This window comes from Talpa europaea, assembly GCF_964194135.1.
Source record: "Talpa europaea genome assembly, chromosome: 11".
In the NCBI taxonomy this organism is placed as follows: Eukaryota; Metazoa; Chordata; class Mammalia; order Eulipotyphla; family Talpidae; genus Talpa; species Talpa europaea.
Genome location: NC_140078.1, coordinates 103,974,776 through 103,995,459, shown reverse-complemented (window position 1 = coordinate 103,995,459; position 20,684 = coordinate 103,974,776). Strand labels below are relative to the sequence as shown.

Below are 20,684 nucleotides of genomic sequence, written 5' to 3'. Positions count from 1 at the left end.
TTCCGTCATCTTTGCGCCTCGCTTGAGCTTTGATAAATAATGAAGCCCTTCTTCAAGGGGGGAAAATGGAGGCTTCCAAAACACCGTCCCTCCTTGGCAGCACAGGCTGATGGAGACGCAGGCAGAGATTTACTCCTGAGAGGTGTGGCTTGGAGCAGATGGCTTCCCTTCTCTGAGTTCCCAGCATCTCCCTTCCAGAACCGCTCCCCTCGCTTCGGCGCCCGCGGTCCCCGCCGGCCCACCTCCCGACAGAACAGGCCGAGAGCATCACGTCCGCTAGGGTGGCTGGGGCTGACTCAGCACACCTGCAAATCACAGACCGTGCCCTCCTAGGTTAGCTCACCCCATGCAGCATCACCATGTCTTTGTGGTGGCGAGGACATTCCAGGCCTCTTCCCTTACCAAGTGTACAGTCAGCTGGCCGCCGTGCTGCGTCCGCCCTCGGACCCCATTCCTGTCATAACGGAGTTGGCCAGCGTCTTCCCATGTCCCCACCCCCTGCCTTTGGTCACTCACCCTCTGCTGCCTGGTGCCGTGAGTTTGGCTTCCCTCGGCCGAGTGTGTGAGTGACAGTGCTGCATGTCAGCCTTCTCGGTCTGACTTAGCCCAGAGCTGCAGCGTTCATCCGTGCTGTGTAAATGGCACCTGCCTGTCTACCTCCTGCTGGAAAATGCCTACATGTAGGTGACATACATACTTTGCAGATAGACATGTGTGTCTACATAACCTTCATCTGTTGACAGACACGCGGGATGAGAGCAGGGTCTTGAAGGGGCATCTGCACCCCGTGCTCGTAGCGGCATCTCTCACTAGGACCCCGGTGGAGACACGAGCAGCTGTTGACTCATTAGAGTAAATACCTCTGAGCAGGTTTTTTAACTTCTCTGAGCTCCCAGCATCCTCTGCACAGCGCCCTTAGTACCTCCTCCCTGCCCACTGCGCAGGGGCGTTTTGATCATCCGATGAGTTACCATGAGTAAACAAGTTGAGATGTTTTACTTGTTGGAGCTGTACAAATTTATTGAGGTAGCAAGCAGAATGGGGGGCAGAGGTGGGGTAGTGAGTGTTTAATGAATGTAGAGTTTCGCTTTACAGAGTACAGAGGTTGGAGGTGGCTCCCTGGTGGCCATGGTGACCCATTATGGATGTATTTCACACGGTTCCAATGTAAGAAACTCACTGTGCAAATAGAATTTAATAATTGTACAAGTAACCTACAGTTATTTAGGGTGGGAATGTGGCTGTGTGTCCTGCATCACGATGAATAATGTGGGGGGATATGTGCACACCCAAGCTGTCCGTCTGGAAAGACTCGGTGCATCTGGGTGTGAGCGTGTGGAGCGTGTGCCTGTGAGCTAGAGCCGAGCTCGAGACTGGAATCAGAATACAAACCTTCAGTGCTTTCAGAAGAAGACATGGGCGGATTTCCTTATGATTCTGGGGTCAGGAAGAGTCTCTGAAATGAAGAGACTAAGAGTATTAACTGCAAAGGAAAGGTTGATGTGTGCATCGGGCTTCCAGTCATCAAAAAGTGCCAGGAAGAGGGTGCAAACAAAGCAGACGTGTTCTAGGAGATATTTACAAACATGTAACTGACAGAGGCTCCCAAATATATAAAGAACTCCCGTGAGTCAGTAAGAAAAAGACAAGCCCAGTAGAGGGAGGTAAGGGACAGAAAGCGGCATTTGAAGGATGAGAAGTATGAGGGACCCATAACCATGGAAAAAAGCTGTATCAGTCACCAGAGAAACGCAGGATACGGTAAACGCCGCTTCCCGCAGCAGATGGCCCGCATGTGGAGTGCCGAGTGTTGGCGAGGAAGATTAAAGTTGTCCCGATCACAGGTAGCATAACAGGTAGCGTAAACACTCCTGCGAGCTATTCGATGGGAACGTTTTTACATGCTCGTGGGCCTGTGCTCCAAGCCACGTGCCTTGACAGCAGTGTGGTTTGCGTGATGGTAAGTGGAGCAGAAGGGACTGGGCGTGGGAAGTGGGTAGGACACGTGGACTGGGGCGGACCCCTACAAAGGGCTGACGTTGAGCACCACCAGCACGTCCTGAGCTCAGTCCTGAGAGGCTGGTACCAGCGCCGGACTGCCCCCCGCCCCAAATTGGTCAGTTGAAATCCTAACGCCCAGCGTGATGGTGTCAGAGGTGGGACCTCAGGAGGGTGATTCGTCCTGGCGGAGGAGCCCAGGAACAGATGGGTGCCCGTGTGAGAATACACGGGAGGCTTCCTGACCTCCCCCTCACACCTCACCAAGCAGGCAGAAGGCGAGAGGCTCTCTCCAAACCAGGGAGCCAGCACTCCCAGACGCTGACCCCGGGCTCCCGAACCTTGGGCCTCTCGGATCCCAAGAGCAGCTGAGTGGATGAAACAGAGGATCAGATGCGACGGCACAGCAGCAGTTGGGAGATTGTCTGCCGCCCGCCGCAGGGAACGGCTGCCTGTTCCCCTGCTCTGCTGGGCCTTCCATTTCCTCACTTATTTGGGGTTTGTTTTTCCTGAGGGCACTGTTTAAAACTTTTAGACGCGAGAAGAAAATACTTTTTTGAGTTTCTTCAGGTGCTACTTGAACGGAGGTCGCGGCAATTTGTTTGAAGGACGACAGGCGTGTGGCGTGGCAGCCCGAGGGGCCCAGGGCTGCCTGCTGGGGCATGGGCCTCACTGGAAGAATGGTGGGCAGGGAAGGGCCTGCCTTCGTGCTGGCTTCCCCGTCTGCAGTATCAGTGTTCCCTGCCTGCTCCCCTCACTTACCGCTCTGCAGTGCTGGCTTCCCACCGCAGAGACACTGTGTGGACTTACTTGTTTGTGGTCATTTTACCCGTTTGAAGCTCTTTGGAAAGAAAGAGGTTTCATTTTGTTCTGTCTGATCTAAACCGGTAGCTGGTGCAGAGCAGGTGCTCACGGCGGGCATGTTACAGGGCGGGCCCGAGTCTGTCTTAGTCCCTGTCCCCATTGTGGTGCATTTTAAAGCATGTGGCTCAAGTGAAAGCATTTCCAAAAATCGGTGCATGTGCCAGCCGGCAGCCTTCTCTCCTGCTTCTCCCCGTGTACCGTCTCAGTAGATGGTGAGGGAGCACATAGCTTGCACGCCTATTTGATGATGGTTTTATTTGCAAAACTGTAATTAAATGAGATAAAAATATATGGTTGAAGTTGCCGAAGCAACTTAAATTCAACATAAATAACAGCTGCTCTTCATCTGGGAATTTCATTTATACACAGAACATTTTTTATGCCCTTAATTTCTTTTAAAGCAGGGTACAGCTAATTTGCCACCCAGTAGCCCAGAAAGCTCTAGACTGGAAGACAGGGCAGGCGGGGAGGGGAGCACCCCCTTCCAGCCGGGTCTGCCCAGCCGATGCTTCCTCAGCTCCGAATCCCCAGAGCCGTCACCCTGCGAGGCAGGTGCCTCTTCATGGGAGCAGAGTCCTGGCCGACGGCACTGCCCTTGTGAGTCCCCCGGCCTTGCTTTATCCTTCAGAATTCCTGAGCCGAGGAGGGAGTGAAGAGTCTTGTATTGGCTTTGGAAGGAACCTTCTGCGGGCCACAGGTGTCGGGTCTGGCAGTGTCTGCGCAACCTCTAAGTCGGCAGCCAGCGCCGTCTCCCCACGCTGCTGGGGAAGCCTGTCCTCTCAGGCCCTTGACCCGAAGCTCACTCCCCTCCTTCCACTGATGAGCAGGAGCGAGGAGGGGCGGGCGTGCCTGTTGCTGAGCGCAGGGTTAGGACGTGGCCCTGCCTGGGACGTGTTTGACACGGTGACTCCTTGCACAGGACCGGGACTCTCGTGGCCAGTCGCGTGGCTGGTGCTGGGGGCCTGGGGTTGGACGCTCTCCACGTGGGATCCCTCGCAGGTCAAGACCAGCACCTGCCAGCACCGGAGAACGCGTGTCCTCGGGTTCCTGAACGTGTCTGGCATGGGCGCCGCGGCCTGTCTGCAGGGAGGCCGGCCCCGGCATCGCAAACTGCTGATGTTTAATTTTCAGAAGAGAAGGCTCTGGAGCAGAGTTCCAAGTGAAGACTCCTGTTCTTTCTGCCAAAGCTGGAGCAATCCGCAGTCTGTCGAGTCACAGAAACCGCTCACTGGGTGAAAGCAGATGATTGGTGAACGCGGGTGGCTGACAGCAGCCCTGCAGTCTGCATGGGGGGGCCTGGCTCCCAGCCTCGGGCCCTCCCCGGGGAAGTGGCGTCTGAGCCGGCATTTCCACACTGGGGTCTCTGCCAGGTGCCCCCATCGGGCGCACAGAAGTCCCCCATGGCTGGAGCAATACGAGGGCGTCCCTCAAGTCCGACGGGTCTCCCTGGGCCCCGACACATGTGAGAAACGGGGGGGTCCGTCGCCCACCAGGCTCCTCCATGCCTCACCGAGTCAGATCACAGCTGCGAGCGGAGGGATGGACGGGGTCGGGACACCGGTGTGGCCGGGCACTCAGAGAGCCCCGTGTGCAGGGGCACATGTGAGGAGCCTGGAGAACGCACAATAAGCCAGACTCGGCTCAGGCGCTTTCCGAGCCAGGGGACCGAGCACGGGGCAGGGCTGGCCTGGAGGCGTCTGAAGAAGAGCAGAAGAGCGCAGGGCGGCTCTTCCCCTGGAGGTAAATGCAGGGTCCACCTTTCATTCCAGAATGTGCCAGATGCTTTCCTGAAGCCTTTGTGTCCGTTTGTGTCTGCAAGTGAGAAACCAAAGAGAATTCGGCTGCCTGCCGACCCTCGGCGTGAGGGCGAGACGCGGGGGATCGCGCCTTGCCGGTCGTCACACCGCGTGTTTCAGGGCACCTGTCTCCAAAGGGGAGCAGCGTTATTCAGGGGGCCGCGTCACAGGATCCCAGTAACCCGCGAGCTGCGCGCACGCTTCCCGGAACACACAGGGAAACTCAGGCATTTTAAACTGGCTTGTTCTTTGGCCGCTTTAGAGAGCACAAAGGTCTCGATGAAATAAAATGCCCAAGAAATGAAGAAAGAGAAAAGAACCCAAATGGGAAGGAAACCAGCCGTCGGGGGAGCTCTCCCGTGGCCGAGAGCGGGGCAGCAGAGCCAGCATCCTCCTCCTGGAAGGTCAAGAGCATAATAGCAGGGGTGGGTCGTGCGGGCGCCTCCCAGGCGCAGGGGTGGGCGTCACCCCGAGGAGATCATGGAGGCGGAAGGGAGGCTGCGCAGGGGGTGTGGGGTCAGTGACCTGGACCCCACCCACATGTGCTGTGTACACGGCCCCTGACCTGGGACACGGATTGTTCTTCCTAGAAAATGGGATTCGTACTAAACTAGCTCATAGCGTTGCTGGGAGGATTAAATGAATGAATGCGCAGAAAGTGGGGGGTTGTGGTTTTTGTGTAAGTGAACTGAAGCTGACCTTACGGCGCTCGCAGGGAGTTAATATGTACAAAGCAGTTAAATTTCCACAGCAGCCTCCTCAGTGCATCCCCTTGATGGTGCTCTGCAAAGAGCAAGCTTTAAGTCTCTGTCTCCAGGCCCTTGTGGGAAACCCTAAGGGGTGCAGGGGTGGGGCCAGAGGGGGCCCCGCCTCTTGGGCCGGTGCAGGCTCCAGCCCAGACGTGTCTCTCCTCATCCGGCTGTTAAGCCGCGAATCCCTGCTTGAGCTCTCGGCCTTGCTTGTGTTCCCTCTTACTTCACAGATTACATTTCCCTTTGTATCTTTTCTGGCTAATTAAAACTCGCGTTCAGAGACTCCATGCTTGCGTGGTTGTCAAGAGGAAGCCGTCTGAGCTAATCCACTCCTCCCTGTAAATGACAGGCAGCAGGGTCATGTGCTTGCAGCCGCTGGCAGTTTTAAAATTTCGCAGCAGTGCTGCATTTACAGAGTTTCATCTGGCACGAGCAGAGACGGGGAGAGAAGGGCAGATGGGGCAGGGGGCTGTGGGGGAGGCAGGCTCGGGAGGGAGAGTGCCAGGTTGGTGTCAGCGCCTGGGCGAGCCCCCGGTTCTTCCTTCCTGCCCCAGGTGCCCACAGGCCCGCGCCAGGGGCTCCGGACGTCCAGGTCACAAGCCAGCTCTGAAAATGAGGCCTTTGTCAGCTGCGTATCAGCAAGACCCTCCTCCTCTGTCTAGAGGGCTCCAGGAGAGAGATCTGCTTCCCTTTTCCGTGCCACGCCACACGGAGAGTCAGATGCCCATCCCTTCCGTTCGCCTCCCAGCAGGCGGGGTCGTGATCGTGGGTGCGGTCCTTAGCGTAGTCAGAGGTTTCGCTTTGTTTCATCTTAGTTGTTGGGAGATAAAATGGCAGACACCACACTTGGGGCAAAAGAGGAACTCACAAATTACTTGCCAAAAAAATCAATACAAAAATAAGATGTAAGGAAAGCAAGGCATGGCACGCGCATCTGTCGGGACTTTGTGCTTTGATGCACGTCTAGATGTCATCGTCTCGCTCCTGTTTCCGTGTGGTGCGAACCCCTAAAACTTTAGCCTTAATACATACCTGTGTATAATCAGTAGTCATATATCTTACCCTTTATTTCTAGTTAAAATACTGTTTTTGTGCATGCTTTGTAAAGATAAGCACCGGTTTCCCTGGCTGCTGACGGTGTTGTCCACCATTACATGAAGGAGCACACGGCTGTCTCCGAGGGTGTCGTCAGCGTTTCTGAGCCCAGGACACGTGAGCGTGTTTTCGCTGTGAGTCATAGGAAAGTGGCTTTACATGCTCTGCGGAGAATAAGTTATCTGGCTCATGTCAGCTCCTGTCTGGACTTGAAAATCAGGCACATCCCGGGTCCTGCGGCATGTCCTGCCAGCCCAGATGGACTTCTCCCTCCAGGGGGGGCGGGCTGGGGGCTTGGCCTCTCTCACTCTGCCCCGTCTCATTTTTGGAGACTTTGCTTCAGTGTCCAGGAGTGACAGTGATGGTGTTCACAGTCCAGTACACTGAGCTGGGGCCAGGCGGTACGCGACGCACTTGGCGTGTGTGATCTTAAACCTTCTAAGTTAGGAACTACTGCCTTGATAACGGATGTGAAGTGGCAGGAGTCGAAGGAGAGTAAGTGACTCACGGCGCTGTCGGGTGGGAACGTGACCGAGCCGTCAGCCCGCGTGGGCAGCCCCTGTGTCCCGAGCGCGGAGCCAGCACCCCGTCTTGCTAACGGGTGCTGCTGCTTGCTCCGCGCAGAGGCTGTCCGGGACGCGGCTTGCCTCTCGTCCGGCTTGTAAATTTATTTTCGGGGAGGGGGTGTCTCAATCTAAGAAACGGCAGATGTGACCCCCAGGCCCGCGCACTCTGGGGGAGCCGAGGGGCGGCGTGTGGGCATTGTGGTGAGTGAGCTGTGGTCGGCAGGCACCTCCTCTTTGTAAAGCGCCCCGTCACCGCCGTGGACATCGCAGCCCCAGCAGAGGCGGCGCTTGACTGTTTCCCCAAGCCGGGGTTGATGTCTTTTGATTGCTTTTTTCCAAAATCGGGGGAAGCAGTAACACGGGGGACTGGCGCCGGCCCCGGCGTGTTCTGAGCCCCCGTGCAGATGGGCAGATCCAGGCTCCCCGCGCCCTCCCCCGGGCCGTGAGCAGCGCCGTGTTCCGTGCCCGGATCGCCGTGTCCACTTCCCTCTCCGGGTCTCTGCCAGTGCTGACGCGGGGCTGTCGCCAGCCTTCCCTGGCCTGAGAAGCCGAAGTGCCATCTCCCTCCTCCACGGCTCCCCGCGGGCCGCCCTCGCCCGCGCGCCGACGCCTGCGTGAGGAGCCCATGTCTTGCTGACTGCTCTTCTCCGACGGCCTCGCCAGCACGCCCAGTAGCCTTTGCGAGCGGCTCCCCCCGCTCCGAGGGCCTGTCCAGCGGGGCGTGTGCGGTTTTCTTCCCCGTGTGGACTCTGCAGTCTGCATTCCAATTGTTTTCTCATATTTCGACTTCTTTATTATTTATCACAGATTGCAGCTTTAAGACCTTTGCGCACTCACGCCCCCAGAAATTTCACTGCTAAATCACTTCTGCTCTCCGTAAGCACCCCATTCCAGGAGAGACGCATACTTTCTGATCTCCTTTAAAAATAAAATGCTGGTATTACATCCCGTGGGAGAATGCAGGACCGTTGTTTGCAATATGATAGGAAAACACGTCTGCCCTCACGCGCTGTGCTCCTGAGCACCTGGCTTTCGGGAAAAGTTGATGTTAATGATGATGGATGAAATCAACACCAACAAGTACAACCATTTTTTTTTTTTTAGTCTACAGAACACGTGTCCATGAACAATATACAAAGTTAGAAAAACAAGCTGTTCTGAGGAGCACGGCAGAGGCGTGTTATCCTGGGCGCGGAGGGGGGGGTACTGATATCACTGTCCCCACCGTCTCCTGGTGACCACCTGCCACATCCGCAGGGGCGACCCCGGCCTGCCTCCTTCCCCTCCATGCCACAGCCCCGCTTCTCACTGGAGATGGTTCTGATTATCTTCTGGTTCAGCTTCACCCTCCGCACCTGCTTCTTAAACTCCCCACCCCATGGAACAGCAAAGGGGCAGTAGGTCGGGACACCACGGCGCCGAGATGTGAGTGTTCCTGTACACCCTCCAGTGGGCGGGGAGCTGGCCAGCACCTGCTCTCGCGCAGGGGTGAACAGCTAGTCTGGATGCTCTTCCCCACCTCAGTGACCAGCGAGCAAGCCCGAGGCCCTGCAGGGCGGTGGGCAGGGAGAGGCAGCTTGCTCCTCGCCGCTCCCTGGCAAGGTGGAAGCCTCGGCCCTGCGATAACGTCTGCCAGTCGAGCACTGAGCCTGGAGCGGGAGGGGTGAGGTCTGCAGGGTTTGTCTGGCTCGGAGCACGCCCCGTATGCTCCACAGCCGGCTGCTCTTGGGCTTCGGTGGGAAGGCCAAGGTGCTGGGAGCGCCCGTGTGCGTTCTTGCAGGCCCAGGACCCCATCAAATGACCCCACACGAGCTAACGTGGGGACGTTGCTGGGAGGGCTGGCCGTGAGCACACAGGCCTCCAAACCCACCCACACGTAGCCCTTCATCAGAAAACCGCCCCGGCTGGTGTCAGGGTCAGGAGGAGCAGCCACAGCTGGACAGGGTCCTCTCCCAGCCTCTGCGGCTTGTTCTGTGCTGCCAGGGCTGGTGGAGCCTTTAATGAGAGGAAAGGTGGGGTGCAGTGCGCCCAGGTGACAGCCTTCCTCGGTGGACATGCATCGCGCTCCAGCACCCTGGAAAGGCCCATGCTCCACCGCTGCCATCTCGTCCAGCCGCTGCCCGTCAGGCCTTCCTTGAAGCCGGGCATTGGCACCATACCGGCCTGTGAGGAAGTGAAGACACCCGGGGGACACCTCGGCCCCGCTCCGTCTGCCCCTTGGTCGCTCTGCGGGTCGTGTCCCCTGTCCCGGGCCTGTTTTAATTACCTGCTAAGAAATGAGTCTGAATATCTGATCACATACCAGTTTCATGCGATGTTTTCTGAGCACCCGAACCTCGCAGAACCACACGGACTTACGAACTAAAAAGGGAGAAACCGGCACCAGTCCTGTGAGCTCAGGGAGGACAGCAAGGACTGCGGGTCGCTGGTTTCCTCCCCTCCCCACTGCCGCCGTGGCCGCGATGGTCCAGAGAGCACCGGCTGGGCCGGCTGCTGTGAGGTGTGGACATGACACCCCAGCCCGCCTCGGCCCTGCTCTGGGGTGATGCTGACCTGTACTCAAGCCAGACTGAGTTTGGAACTCTCTGGTGTCATCCCTTTGAAGGCCTCTCGGGCCTTTCCCTAAAGAAGAAAACATCACGGCTGGCCTCCCTGCTGTTCGTTGAGTGACCAGTCCATCTCAGCAGACTGTGGCTCAGGTCTCTGTGCTGAGCACTCACATCCCTAGAGCTGAGCCGCCCGCGGCTCCTCTGGGACCCTGCCTCTGAGCTCTCGGGCTCGGTGCATCTGTCCTGAGCCAGCTGCTGCCTCGTGCAATGTCACTTGTACTTAGTGAGTTAAAATAAAAGTGGGGGGCCTCCCTGGTGGCACAAGGGGTTAAGCACAGCACAATGAAGCTATCAACAACCTCTGCAGCATGAGTTTGATCCCCAGCCGGCCAGGGAGCTGCCCACATGGCGCGGCAGACCTGTCCTGTCGCCCCGCTGCTCCCCTCAGCAGTGGATTTCAGTGGGTCCACCTGTTCTGCTCCCTGCTCTGTCTCTGGTGAATCACCCCTGCACCTCTGGACTGTACCCCAGTTCTTGTATGCATAAATAAAGTTTTAAAAAATAAATAATAATGTAGGAGCTTTAAGTTACTCTAGTTGCAGAAGAAGATGCCAAGATAGGAATGTATATATTTTCTCATACCCTGAACTATTCCCCAAACCAAGCCTGAGTTGAGAAACCCGTTTGTGGCTGTGGGGAATGCGTCACCTTTAACCCTCATGGGCCTCTTTACTGGACTGCAAAACGGGGGCAGTCCTGGCACTTGACCCGCAGCTTTGTGCTGGGGCCACCTGAGACAGCCAGCGAGGAGGTCGTGGTCCCAGGCTTCCAGAAGAGGTTGTGCTGGCTGCAGCGCACACCTGCCCCAAATACCCCAAATCTGATTGCAGCCAGCCTGTTGAATGTCTCACACGATGAAGAACGAGGGGACATGGCAAGCCTCCTCGTGGGGAGCGGATGTAACAGCATGTCACCTTGGGGGACACATTTCTAACCTCATTCACTGTCCTGGGTGGCTGCATAGGGACTGGGGGTGGCCTGAGGGTGTAACATCTTAACCCTAAGCAGACCTGACACCTCAAGAGAAGGGAACCTGTTCCCAACAGGACCGGGGACAGAGAGGGGCTGTCCAGCAGGTGGACTTGCGTGTCGGCAGACACAAGTCACGTCAGGTGAGATGTGAACATGGGGCCGGGGAGGCCACTGACCATCGTCCAGCCTCAGTCTCTGCACCCGTCCTGCGAGCAGGACCTTATTTCCGGGACTGGCCTGTCTCTGCTGTCCAGTGCATGCCAGGAGCTGCATCAGCCCTCGGGCAGTAAGAATGAGGCCGTGTGGCCGAGGGTCGGGTCCAGCATCTAGTGTGATGATGCTGGACTCCCAGCCGGACAGGCGACTCCTCAGTGGACAGTGTAGACACAGGACCAGCGAGCAGGCAGCCACGTGGGCAGGAAGGCTCAGCGCCCCTGACGGCCATGGCTCCGCCAGGACTGAGCTGGTGGCCCTGTGAACGGGCGCTCTCCCAGACCGCGGGGCTGCGCATCGTCAACCCTTCTCTGTTTCTCTCGTTAGATCTTGAAAACTTCCAGACGAGGACGAGGAGCACCGTGTCCGTCCGCCAAGGCCAGGGGATGGTGCTGCTGTGCGGCCCGCCGGCCCACTCCGGAGGTAACACCCGCCGCCGCCCTCTGGGCTCCAGCTGAGGGGACGGCATCTTGGGGAGGGTTCCCCGAGTCCCCCTCACCGTGTCCAGGAGCAGCATGGGCGGGGCTGTCTGGGGAGGGCCAGGGCAGCAGCTTCCGCCCGCCCACCTGCGCCGGCTGGGCACGGGGAGGCGCCGACCCTCAGACTCCAGGCACCTTCCGGAGCCCTCACGTCGTGCCCGTGGGGCTGGGCTCCCTCTGGCCGGGGCCAGCTCGGCCACCCTGTGATTTGGGCCAGCGGCCACGCCCAGATCCCCTCCCCACCCCCACCGAGGTCTCCACGGCTCCCCTCCCCGTCGCTCGGCTCCCAGTGTGACCCCCAGATCTTTACAGCGTTGTCCCGGCCAAATAGAATGTATCTCTGTCTTCACAAGCCCTGGGGGTGGGAAACCTAATACACGTGGCAGCTACTGACACAATTAAAACGTCCAGACACCTCTGATTTTATTATCAGGCTTCCCATAATGCTTTTTATTTGCCTGGGCTTGAAATTCAAGTTCAATCAGGAAATTGCTTGTCTTTGGAGCACGCGTCTTGCTTTCCATTCATGTGACAAGTTTTAAACGGGCAAATGTTCCTCAGATGTGCCTCCCAAGAGGCCCCGTGGAGTCTGCATCTGTTATTAACTGGCCGTGCCCCGGCCGTGCGGCTGGACGTGCTGAGGGACCAGGCTGTGGCATTGAAGGCTCCCCGCGCAGACCCAGGATTCAGGAGAGGCAGCCCCTCCCGGCTGCAGGCACCTTCTCAGCTGCAGTGTGTTTCTCTCTCTGGAAGGACTGGGGTGTGGTGTAGACCTCAGGGGGCCGAGAATTTTTAAAATCTTGCTGAGTTTGGGTTTAAGAGAGTGAAGTATTATGTGACCTGCTCCTTGTGTTACGTTATCTTCCGCAGAGATGTTGGAAACACGGGATGTGGCAGCCCCTCATGGAGCTGCAGAGGCCCCATGTGCCGTCGCCGCCCCACCCCCAGGGCGTGTGGGAGCCGGGTGCAGCTGGCCCCGTGAGGCCCGGCCCCGCTCCCTCCCCTCGCCTGGGCAGAGCGGCAGGCACCCCTCAGTGTGGCCTGGTCTCCCCGAGGCCTGCCGCGGCCGCCCTGGACGTCCACCCCATGTCCCTGCCTGCCAGGCCGAGCTCGGCCTCATCGGCCTCTGCAAATAACGGCTTCAGTGCAGTGCGTGGGGCTGGGACGGGCCTGGCTGGGAGTCGGCGGCTCAGCAGAGTTCGGGCCCTGAGGTGAGGCGGGGCCCTTGCCACTTGGACTGAGAGGCGGCTGCATGTGCTGCCGGGCGCGGCGCCCCTCCTCTGGCCCCGGCGTGGCGCCCGCTCTTCCACTGTCCACGTGGAGCGCGAGTCCCAGGACGCCCGTGTCCGCCGGGTCAGTGTCCTCCTCTGCTTGAGGCAAGGGGCCGGCGTCTAGGACGTGACGGCGATTGGCGCTGGAGGCCGAGGTCCCAGGGCGGGGCTGCCTGTGCGGCCGGACTGGCCCTGTCCTCAGAGACACCCGCTGGACGTCGCCCCTCTGCATCTCGCCTTTCAGCAGGAAGGAAGGGGCGGCTCTGGGGTCCTTCCAGCAGGGACCCAACGGGTGTCAGGACGGGCCCTCCCAGGCCCATGTCCAGTCCGGTGAGGACGTGCTGTCCGAGGCCTGGGAACCCGACCTGATCTGAAACTGGGTCAGCATAGTCTCCACTGCCAGGGCCCTGGATCCCCGGCTCTTAGGGCACACATAGGAAGCTGGCCGACCGTTCTGGACCCGAGAGGAGCCGGGAAGAGACCCTCCGTCCGCTGCTTGCGCTGGATTGCTCTGGCGGGTGAGCTTCCTGGGACGGCGATTCCGACCGTGGTGCCCGCAGCCCCATCTTCCAGCTCCGAGGCAATAGGCCGGCGCCCTAGAAGAAACAGCAGTTGGTCTGGGAGTCACCGCTGTGGGGGCAGGACAGTCTGTTATTAATGAGAAAGGCCCGTGGGCAGCGGGAGAGCCCCTGGCAGGGGTGACTACCAGGGCGCTGCTTCCAAGGGCCACGCTGACCAACCCAGCAGCTCCCCAAATGGATTCACAAGGTGTCGGGCCCAAGTGGCACTTAAGCGCTTAAACCATACCGTTGCCCACACTCTCTGTAAAAGCAAACTGACCCTGAGATCGCGCTGACCCCCGGATCGCATTAAGAAGACCCCAGCCCCGTGGGGGGACCTGCGGCTGCACTTCCATTTAAGACGTGTGTCCCTGGCCCTGAGTGGTGTCCTGCAGAGAGCCCCGTTATTTGGAAAGGTTACTCCTTCCCGTGCCTGGGGAGAAACTGTCTTGAGAAGCGGGAGCTAAATGTGTTGTCAAGACATATTGCTAATTAGTTGCTGCAGACTGTCGCCATTGCCTTCCAGAGCTGAATGTTTGTGGGTGTGTCTCAGGTGCAGGGCAGGGCGCGGGGCCGGGAGGGCAGCTCTTGCTCCCGCGCAGAAAACGCAAGAACAAAGAGGTGGTCAGAGCAGAGATATGTTAGATGCCTGTAGGTGAGTGATTTTTATTTTTCTAAAGCCCATATATACTGAGGTTCAGCATGTCCCTTGACAGGGCACTTGTCAACTTACTGCAGGAATAAATGGCCCTGCCTGCTGGAATAAATCGCTCACCCTGAGTGGAGAGTGGGACCCGCGCTTTCAGGGCGCATGGCAATGCGTGAGAGCCTGTCCCTGAGCCGGAGCAGCCCGGGAGCCTGGCAGGCTCCCGGGCGGCACAAAGCAGGCGCTCACTGCCCGGCACCGCGGGCACTGCCTCACCTGAGGTCGGCGGCGCTCGCAGGGAGCCGGCTCTCCCGGGTGCCTGCTGCCGGGGACGCGGGCCCTGCGCTTGGGGGTTCCAGGCTCTTTTTGACAACCTTCTATTTCCCCAGGGATGTTTTAAAGCCCAGGTGCACTTAGCTAACTGTGGGGTCACCTGCCTGCGCAGGTCCAGGGCTTGAACAGGATCCAGTGCTGCTCTGGCCAGACCTCCCAATCCCCCAGGGGCAGGAGCCAGGTGAAGCAGCCACTTCGACGCCTGCGAGGTGACCTCTGCAGCTTTGCGGCTCCTTCGCCGTCCCGCTGGTGCAGGGAACCCCAACAGTGCTGACATTTCACCTCCATGGGGCTCCTGGCTACAGAGCCCGGAACCTGCTGTGAATCCACCATGTGGGCCGCAGGCAGGACCCCCATGGCCCTGGGCCGGGAGGAGGGAGGTGGACGCTCACGGGGCCAGGAGGCCAGGGCGTGGTGCGTCCCTCAGACCTTTTTTTTCTTTCCTTGGGCGCCCTCCCCCTCCACCCCTCCCTGCGTCCTGGGACCTGGGTTTGGAAGGGTCAGCTCTCCCGAAGTTAGGGGAGATGCTGGAGTCGGCGTCCTGCCCAGCAGGTAGGGCCGTGGGGGGCTGTGTTGACGCAAGGGCCGCGCCTGGAGGGGGAGGCCGAGCTAGGTTGCGGGAAAAGGCTCGCTTGCGGCCCTCGCCGGCATCCCGGCTGCAGAGACCAGGCCCTTCCACCCTGTGCGGGGCTGGGACCACTCCTCGTCCCTCAGACGTCCCTGGAGACGCACAGACTTCCAAGGCCTTGGAATGCGAAGGTGACGTGAATGGGGGCAAGCCATGCTCCCAGCCAGGGGCCGCGCGCGGCACAGGGGGCTCCCTAGGCTGGCCACTCTGTGGGCGCCGTCCAATTTACTCAGAGGAGCCGGCCCAGGTGACAGCCGCGGGTCTCGGTTTGCATCCAGCTTCGGGAGCGGGGTCACGTCCAGCGCGACGGGGTCGCGGGGCGGCAAGCCCTCCCCTGGCTGTGAGGCGGGTCTCCCGGCCTGTGGCCTTGGGTCGCTCTGGTTCTTCATCCCTCCGGCTCAGCCGCCACGCGTGGCCCCCCTCGCAGGAGCCTCTGCTCACCACAGTCTGTGGACACATGGCAGGTCCCGCAGCCGCAGCCCGGAAAGGGGCTCGGCGCCCGCAGCTGCCTGGGACTGGGGAACTTGCCCCGTCCTTTCCAAGGAGAGTTTTCATCTTCGTGTTTGGAGGCTGGTTCTCCTGGAAAATGTCGAACAATAGGAATGGAAGGGAGTGGGCTGAGGCGGCTGCACCCCCTGGCGTGGCCGCTGACCACACCCCCGCGGGGAGGCCCATCCCGTGCCCCAGGACATGCTCCGCAGGAGGCTCAGTCTCCAGGAGGGGCCGACCTTCCCCCTGCAGTGAGAGGCTGCTCGGAGGTGGCGAAAGCTCATTGAGGTTGAGGCATTAACGGGCTCACAGAGAAGCGTGTGACATGAACGCAGAGGGAACATTTCAGTTCCCTTCAAACAACAAGAAAAAACCACAGAAGCCAGACCCCACCCTGGCTCTTAACAAGGACAGGAGGCTCATTTTTTTGAGTCTGACCTTTTCCTACCGAAGGGACGTTGTGTGGCCTCGGGGCGCCATGGAGGCCAGTGAGGGCCGCTGTGGGACAGGAGCCCCCGAGGCTGCATCCACACCCACATCCCCCTGCTGGCGGTCAGGCCTCCTGCGGACCTAGTTCTTCCCGTAGGACAGGGGAAAGCCGGGAGGTGCTCGCAGGCACCTCTATGGCTGGAGAACATCGTTCCTGTGGAGGCGGGGCCGCTGGCGCCGGGCAGGGACGTGCGAAGAGAAGCCAGGGGAGCCTGGTGGCCCTACAGGGGCCCAGGCGAGGTGGCGTCCGCGGGACGGGCATGTGCGCCGCCCCACTCAAATACGGGACCCCTCTGGGCCCCGCTGTGGGGTCCTGCCCCGACCCCACCTCACTCAAGGACTTTGCTTGAGCCACGGTCTTCCACCCCTTTCCTGCCTCTGCCGCGTCCCTCCCACCCCGGGCTCCTGATTTGCCGTGTCGCCTCCTCTCGGTGACAGCGCCGAGTGCCCCAGGCTCAACACCCAGACCTCCTAGTGACCCCGCGGCCGGGCTGCTCTGTCCTTGCTACACCTCCTCTGCCCCTCTTCCGGGTCCGCCTCGGGTTTTCTGACAGTCTCCTCACCTTCCCCTGCCTCTGCCCCCACCTCCCTCCAGCTGTTTCTCATCATGAGACGTGCAGCTGAGACATAAATCAGGTCATCTTTCTTCCTTGCTTGAAGCTCTCCAAAGCTTCTGGTCCCACTCAGAAAAAGACCTAAATCCTGTTTGTTGGCCAGTAGCCTCCAGAGGCTCACCCCTAACATCCACTCCTCACCCTCTCCCCTCACCCTGCTGTGGCCAAGCTGGTTCTCCAAGCCCCAGAGGCCCTCTGGCGCGGCCCAGCCACGCCTCGATGTCCGTCTCCCAGCCACACCCCCCCAGGCTGCCGCCATCTGTCTCAGCTCTTTTACCACCACGTGACCTGACGCTCCTTTCTGAGAATTGTATGTATTAACAGAGTTGAGGCTGTTTTAGATGTTTGATGCTAAAGCCATCACAGATACATCACCCAGCGGGACTCTGAAGCAGAATAAGTATGTGATATGAGTCTGTTTGAAGTGGGCCACTCTGCCTCTTGACCCTTCAAAAGCATGTCCACCCCCTCTTCAGCATCGTGTGCATTAGTGGGAAGGCTTGAAAGGCACAGCTTCATGTGGGCAGCAGTCACTCGTGTTCCCCGGTGCCCCCGCATCGCGTGCATCTTCTCAGAACACAGTGGGAAAAGCTGAAATTAACCACAAAAAAAGAATTCTGGGATAAACCAAAATTTGTGGCGATTAACAAGATGCTTCATTGACCATTAACTCTGGTCAGTGAAGAAATGGAAGAATTTAAAAAATATCTGGAGACTGAAGACAACAAAGAGACGAGCTTGCAGATGCTGTGGGCTCTGGAGCAGGGCTGCTGGGGACGTGAGTAGCAATACAGGCTGCATCAAACGTCAGGAGAGGCCTCAGGTAGACCGTCAAACTGTGCAACTGAAGGATCTAGAAAAAGAACAGCAAAATAAATTAAAAATCAGTTTAAGGAAGGCAATAATAAAAATTAGAGCAGAAATAAATAAACAGAAAACAAAGTCCAAAGATCAGTGAAGCCAAGAGATGGTTCTTTGGAAAATTAAACAGAATCAAAAGCCCTTTGCTAGACTTACTGAGAAGAGAGAAAACCCAAATAAATACAATCAGAAATGAAAGAGATGAAATTGTAGCAGATGCTGCAGAAATACAAAGATCATAAGAACCTAATATAAATGTTTCTGTGCAAACAGAAGGGGCAACCTAGAAGAAATGGGCGTATTTTTAGATTTATACAACCTTCCAAGACTGAGCCAGGATAAAATAGCTTAAACAGTCCAATTGAACAGTAAAATTGAACAGTAATAAAAAGTCTCCCTAAGAACCAAAGCCCAGGACCAGATGGCTTCTCCAGAGAATCCTCCTAAGCCTTCAACGAGTACTTAATAACTGTGTGACTCAGATTCTTCCCAAAAAGTCAAAAAGGGTGGAAAACTCCCCAACACATTCTATGAGGCCCATGTAACATCCTGATCCCAAAACTGAACAAGCAGTACCAAAAAAAAGGTATAGACCAATATCCCTGATGGATATAGATGCAAATACTCTCGCCAAAATGCCAACAAACCAAGCACAGCAACATATTAAGAGAACCATGCCCCACAATCAAGCAGGCTTCTTCCCGGGATGCACAGCTGGTTCAACACATGCAAATCAATCAGCGCCACCCACCAGCTCAACCAAAAGGAAGACAAAAACCACGTGATCATCTCAATAGGAGCCTAAAAGCATTTGATAAAATCCAAATCTATTTATGATTAAAAACTCTCAACATGGGAATAAATAGAACTTAACGTAACAAAGGTCATATCTGACATCACCAGCAGTGTGCTCGGTGGTGAAAAACTGGAGGCATTTCTGTAGAGATGAGGAATAAGACCAGATGTCCAGCGTCACTATTCCTGTTAGCATAGTTCTGGGGGTTCTACCCAAAGCAGTTAAGCAAGAAAAAGACATAAAAGGAATTAAAATTGGAAAAGGACAAGTGAAACGGTCACTGTCACAGACGACATGGTGAGATACATAGGAAATCCAAAACACTGCTGTGAGTGAGAAATGACTACAGTGTGGTAGTAGAGTAAAAAATGAATACACAAAACTCAGTTAAATGTCTATTGCAAACAATGTATCAGAAGAAAGAGAATTTTTTTAATCCCATTTATGATCTCACCCTAAAGAATGAAATACCTGGGAGTAAACTTAATGAAGGAGGGGGAAGAACTGTACACTGAAAATTATGAGATTCTGCTAAAAGAACTAAAAGAAGACACACAGAAAGGGGACGATGCCCCATGATCATGGATTGAAAGAATAAACATAATTAAAAGGGCCATGTTACCTAAAGTAATTTATACGCTCAATACCTGTCAAAATCCCAATGACTTCTTACGAGGAAATAGAACAATTAAAACATTCGTATGGAACACAAATGGTCCCAAATAGCAAAAAAAAATACTGAAACTAAGAAAAAAGGAGATATCACACTCCTTGTCTGTAAACTATACTGTAAAGCAACATCAATCAAAACAGCATGATGTTGTGCAAAACAGAAACACAGGACAATGGAATAGAATAGAAAGCTCAGAGGTAAACCCATATAAATATGAACAGTTAATCTTTGACAGAGGATCCGTGACCATGACCTTTGTCCATGGAGAAAGTAAAGTCTCTTTAATAAATGGTGTTGGGTGGGCCTCCCTGGTGGCGCAAGGGATTAAGACACAACCTGTGAAGCTGTCCGCAGCCTCTGCAGCGCGGGTTTGATCCCCGGTTGGCCAGGGAGATACCCACATGGCGCGGCAGACCTCTCCTGTCTCCCCACTGCTCCCCTCAGCAGTGTATTTCAGCCAGTCTGCCTGTTCTGCTCCCCGCTCTGTCTCTGGGGCGTCCTCTCACCCCTCCATACCTCTGCCCTATACCCCACTTCTTGCATGTATAAACAAATAAATATTTTAAAATAAATAAATGGTGTTGGGAAAAATGGACAGCTTCCTGCAAAAAAAAAAAAGTGAAACAAGATCTGTCCTTAACTGCACACACAAAAATTAATTCAAAAAGGATTAAAGGTTTGGATATAAGAGCAGAAACCATAATACTTCAAGGAAGCATAGGCAATACACTACAGGATATGTACCACAGAGATGAATTTGCCAACTCCATTGGCAAGGGAAAAAAACAAATGGGGCTGTATCAAACTAAAAACTTTTTGTACCTCAAAAAAAAAAATCACAAAACAAAAGGACAGGCCACAGACTGGGAAAAGCTATTTGTACATCACACATCTGAAAAGGGCTAATACCCAAAATACACAAAGCTGATTATGTGATCTAACCACATAGCTCAATCAAAAAATGAGCAGACTGCAGCCTCTGCAGCGCCGCTTCGATCCCCGGCCACTGGCGAGGGTCCCACATGGCACACAGACCTCTCCTGCCCCCCGCTGCTCCCCTCAGCAGTGTACTTCGTCACTCTGCCTGTTCTGCTCCCCGCTCTGGCTCTGGTGAATTCTCTCACCCTCCCGCGCTTCTGACTACCCAGTGCTTATATAAATAAATAAATCTTAAAAAAAGAATTTATTGCCATTAGACACGAGCAGTGCTCACGCCCAGCTGTGGGGGGCACCTGTCTGTTTCCTGCCTGCTTCCATGGGCCGACCTCACCATGTGGCATCCCCAGAGACCGAGGACACCTTGTTCTGATAAATTTAGCAGAAGCTTCAAAATGCCTTTCCCGCGTCACCCCCAAGCCAGGTATGGGGCTTGGGGAGGAGGGTGACTGGGAGATTATACCCATGTGCACACAGGACAGTCCGTTCTGAGGCCAGCGTGGAGGTCAGGCTCCCTCTGTGGCAACACCCGAGAATGGGAGAAGGTGATACCTGGTGAGAAATTGGGGTGAGATTACCAGGTAGGGAGCTACACCCTAAGAATGGCCATGCCCAGGTGCAGCCCGGGCACCCCCCCCCAAGGTGTATTCCACGAGTCCCGGGCACCCGGGATCACCCCTGCTGTGTGCCTCGTGCTCTGTCCTAGTGCCTGGGGGGGTGGGGGTCTGGCGCGGTGGGCTCTCCGAGTGCTTGATGAATGGGTGAATGGAAACTAGCCCCGGTGGGCATGGAGCGTGATTTTGGAATGATGGTCAAGTTCTCAGAAGATGTGGTGGGGGCGAGCAGCCCGGGTGAGCTGTGCCCAGGGCAGTTACAACGATCAGTGCAGGCACATGTCGCAGCAGTTGCTTTTTAGCGGGAAAAACCAGAGACACTGCAAGGGCACGATGTTGGCGGCTTCGGGCCTCTTGTGGCAATTCAACGCACCAGGCCAGTGGCTGGCAGCCTGGAGCTCTGCTGTCTCTGGTGGGAGGCGGGCGGTTG

The 20,684-nt window shown here is 56.6% G+C and overlaps 1 protein-coding gene across 4 annotated transcripts in view; it reads left to right on the top strand.

Moving 5' to 3' along the window:
- CNTN4 (contactin 4) overlaps positions 1–20,684 on the top strand; it is a gene marked incomplete at both ends in the record, with an annotated part of 224,911 nt that overhangs the window by 92,422 nt on the left and 111,805 nt on the right. For all 4 annotated transcript variants that reach the window (XM_084246783.1, XM_084246781.1, XM_084246782.1 and 1 more), the window contains one exon: positions 11,193–11,288. In XM_084246783.1, the coding sequence (XP_084102909.1) occupies positions 11,193–11,288 (96 nt within the window). The remainder of the gene's footprint in view (positions 1–11,192; positions 11,289–20,684) is intronic.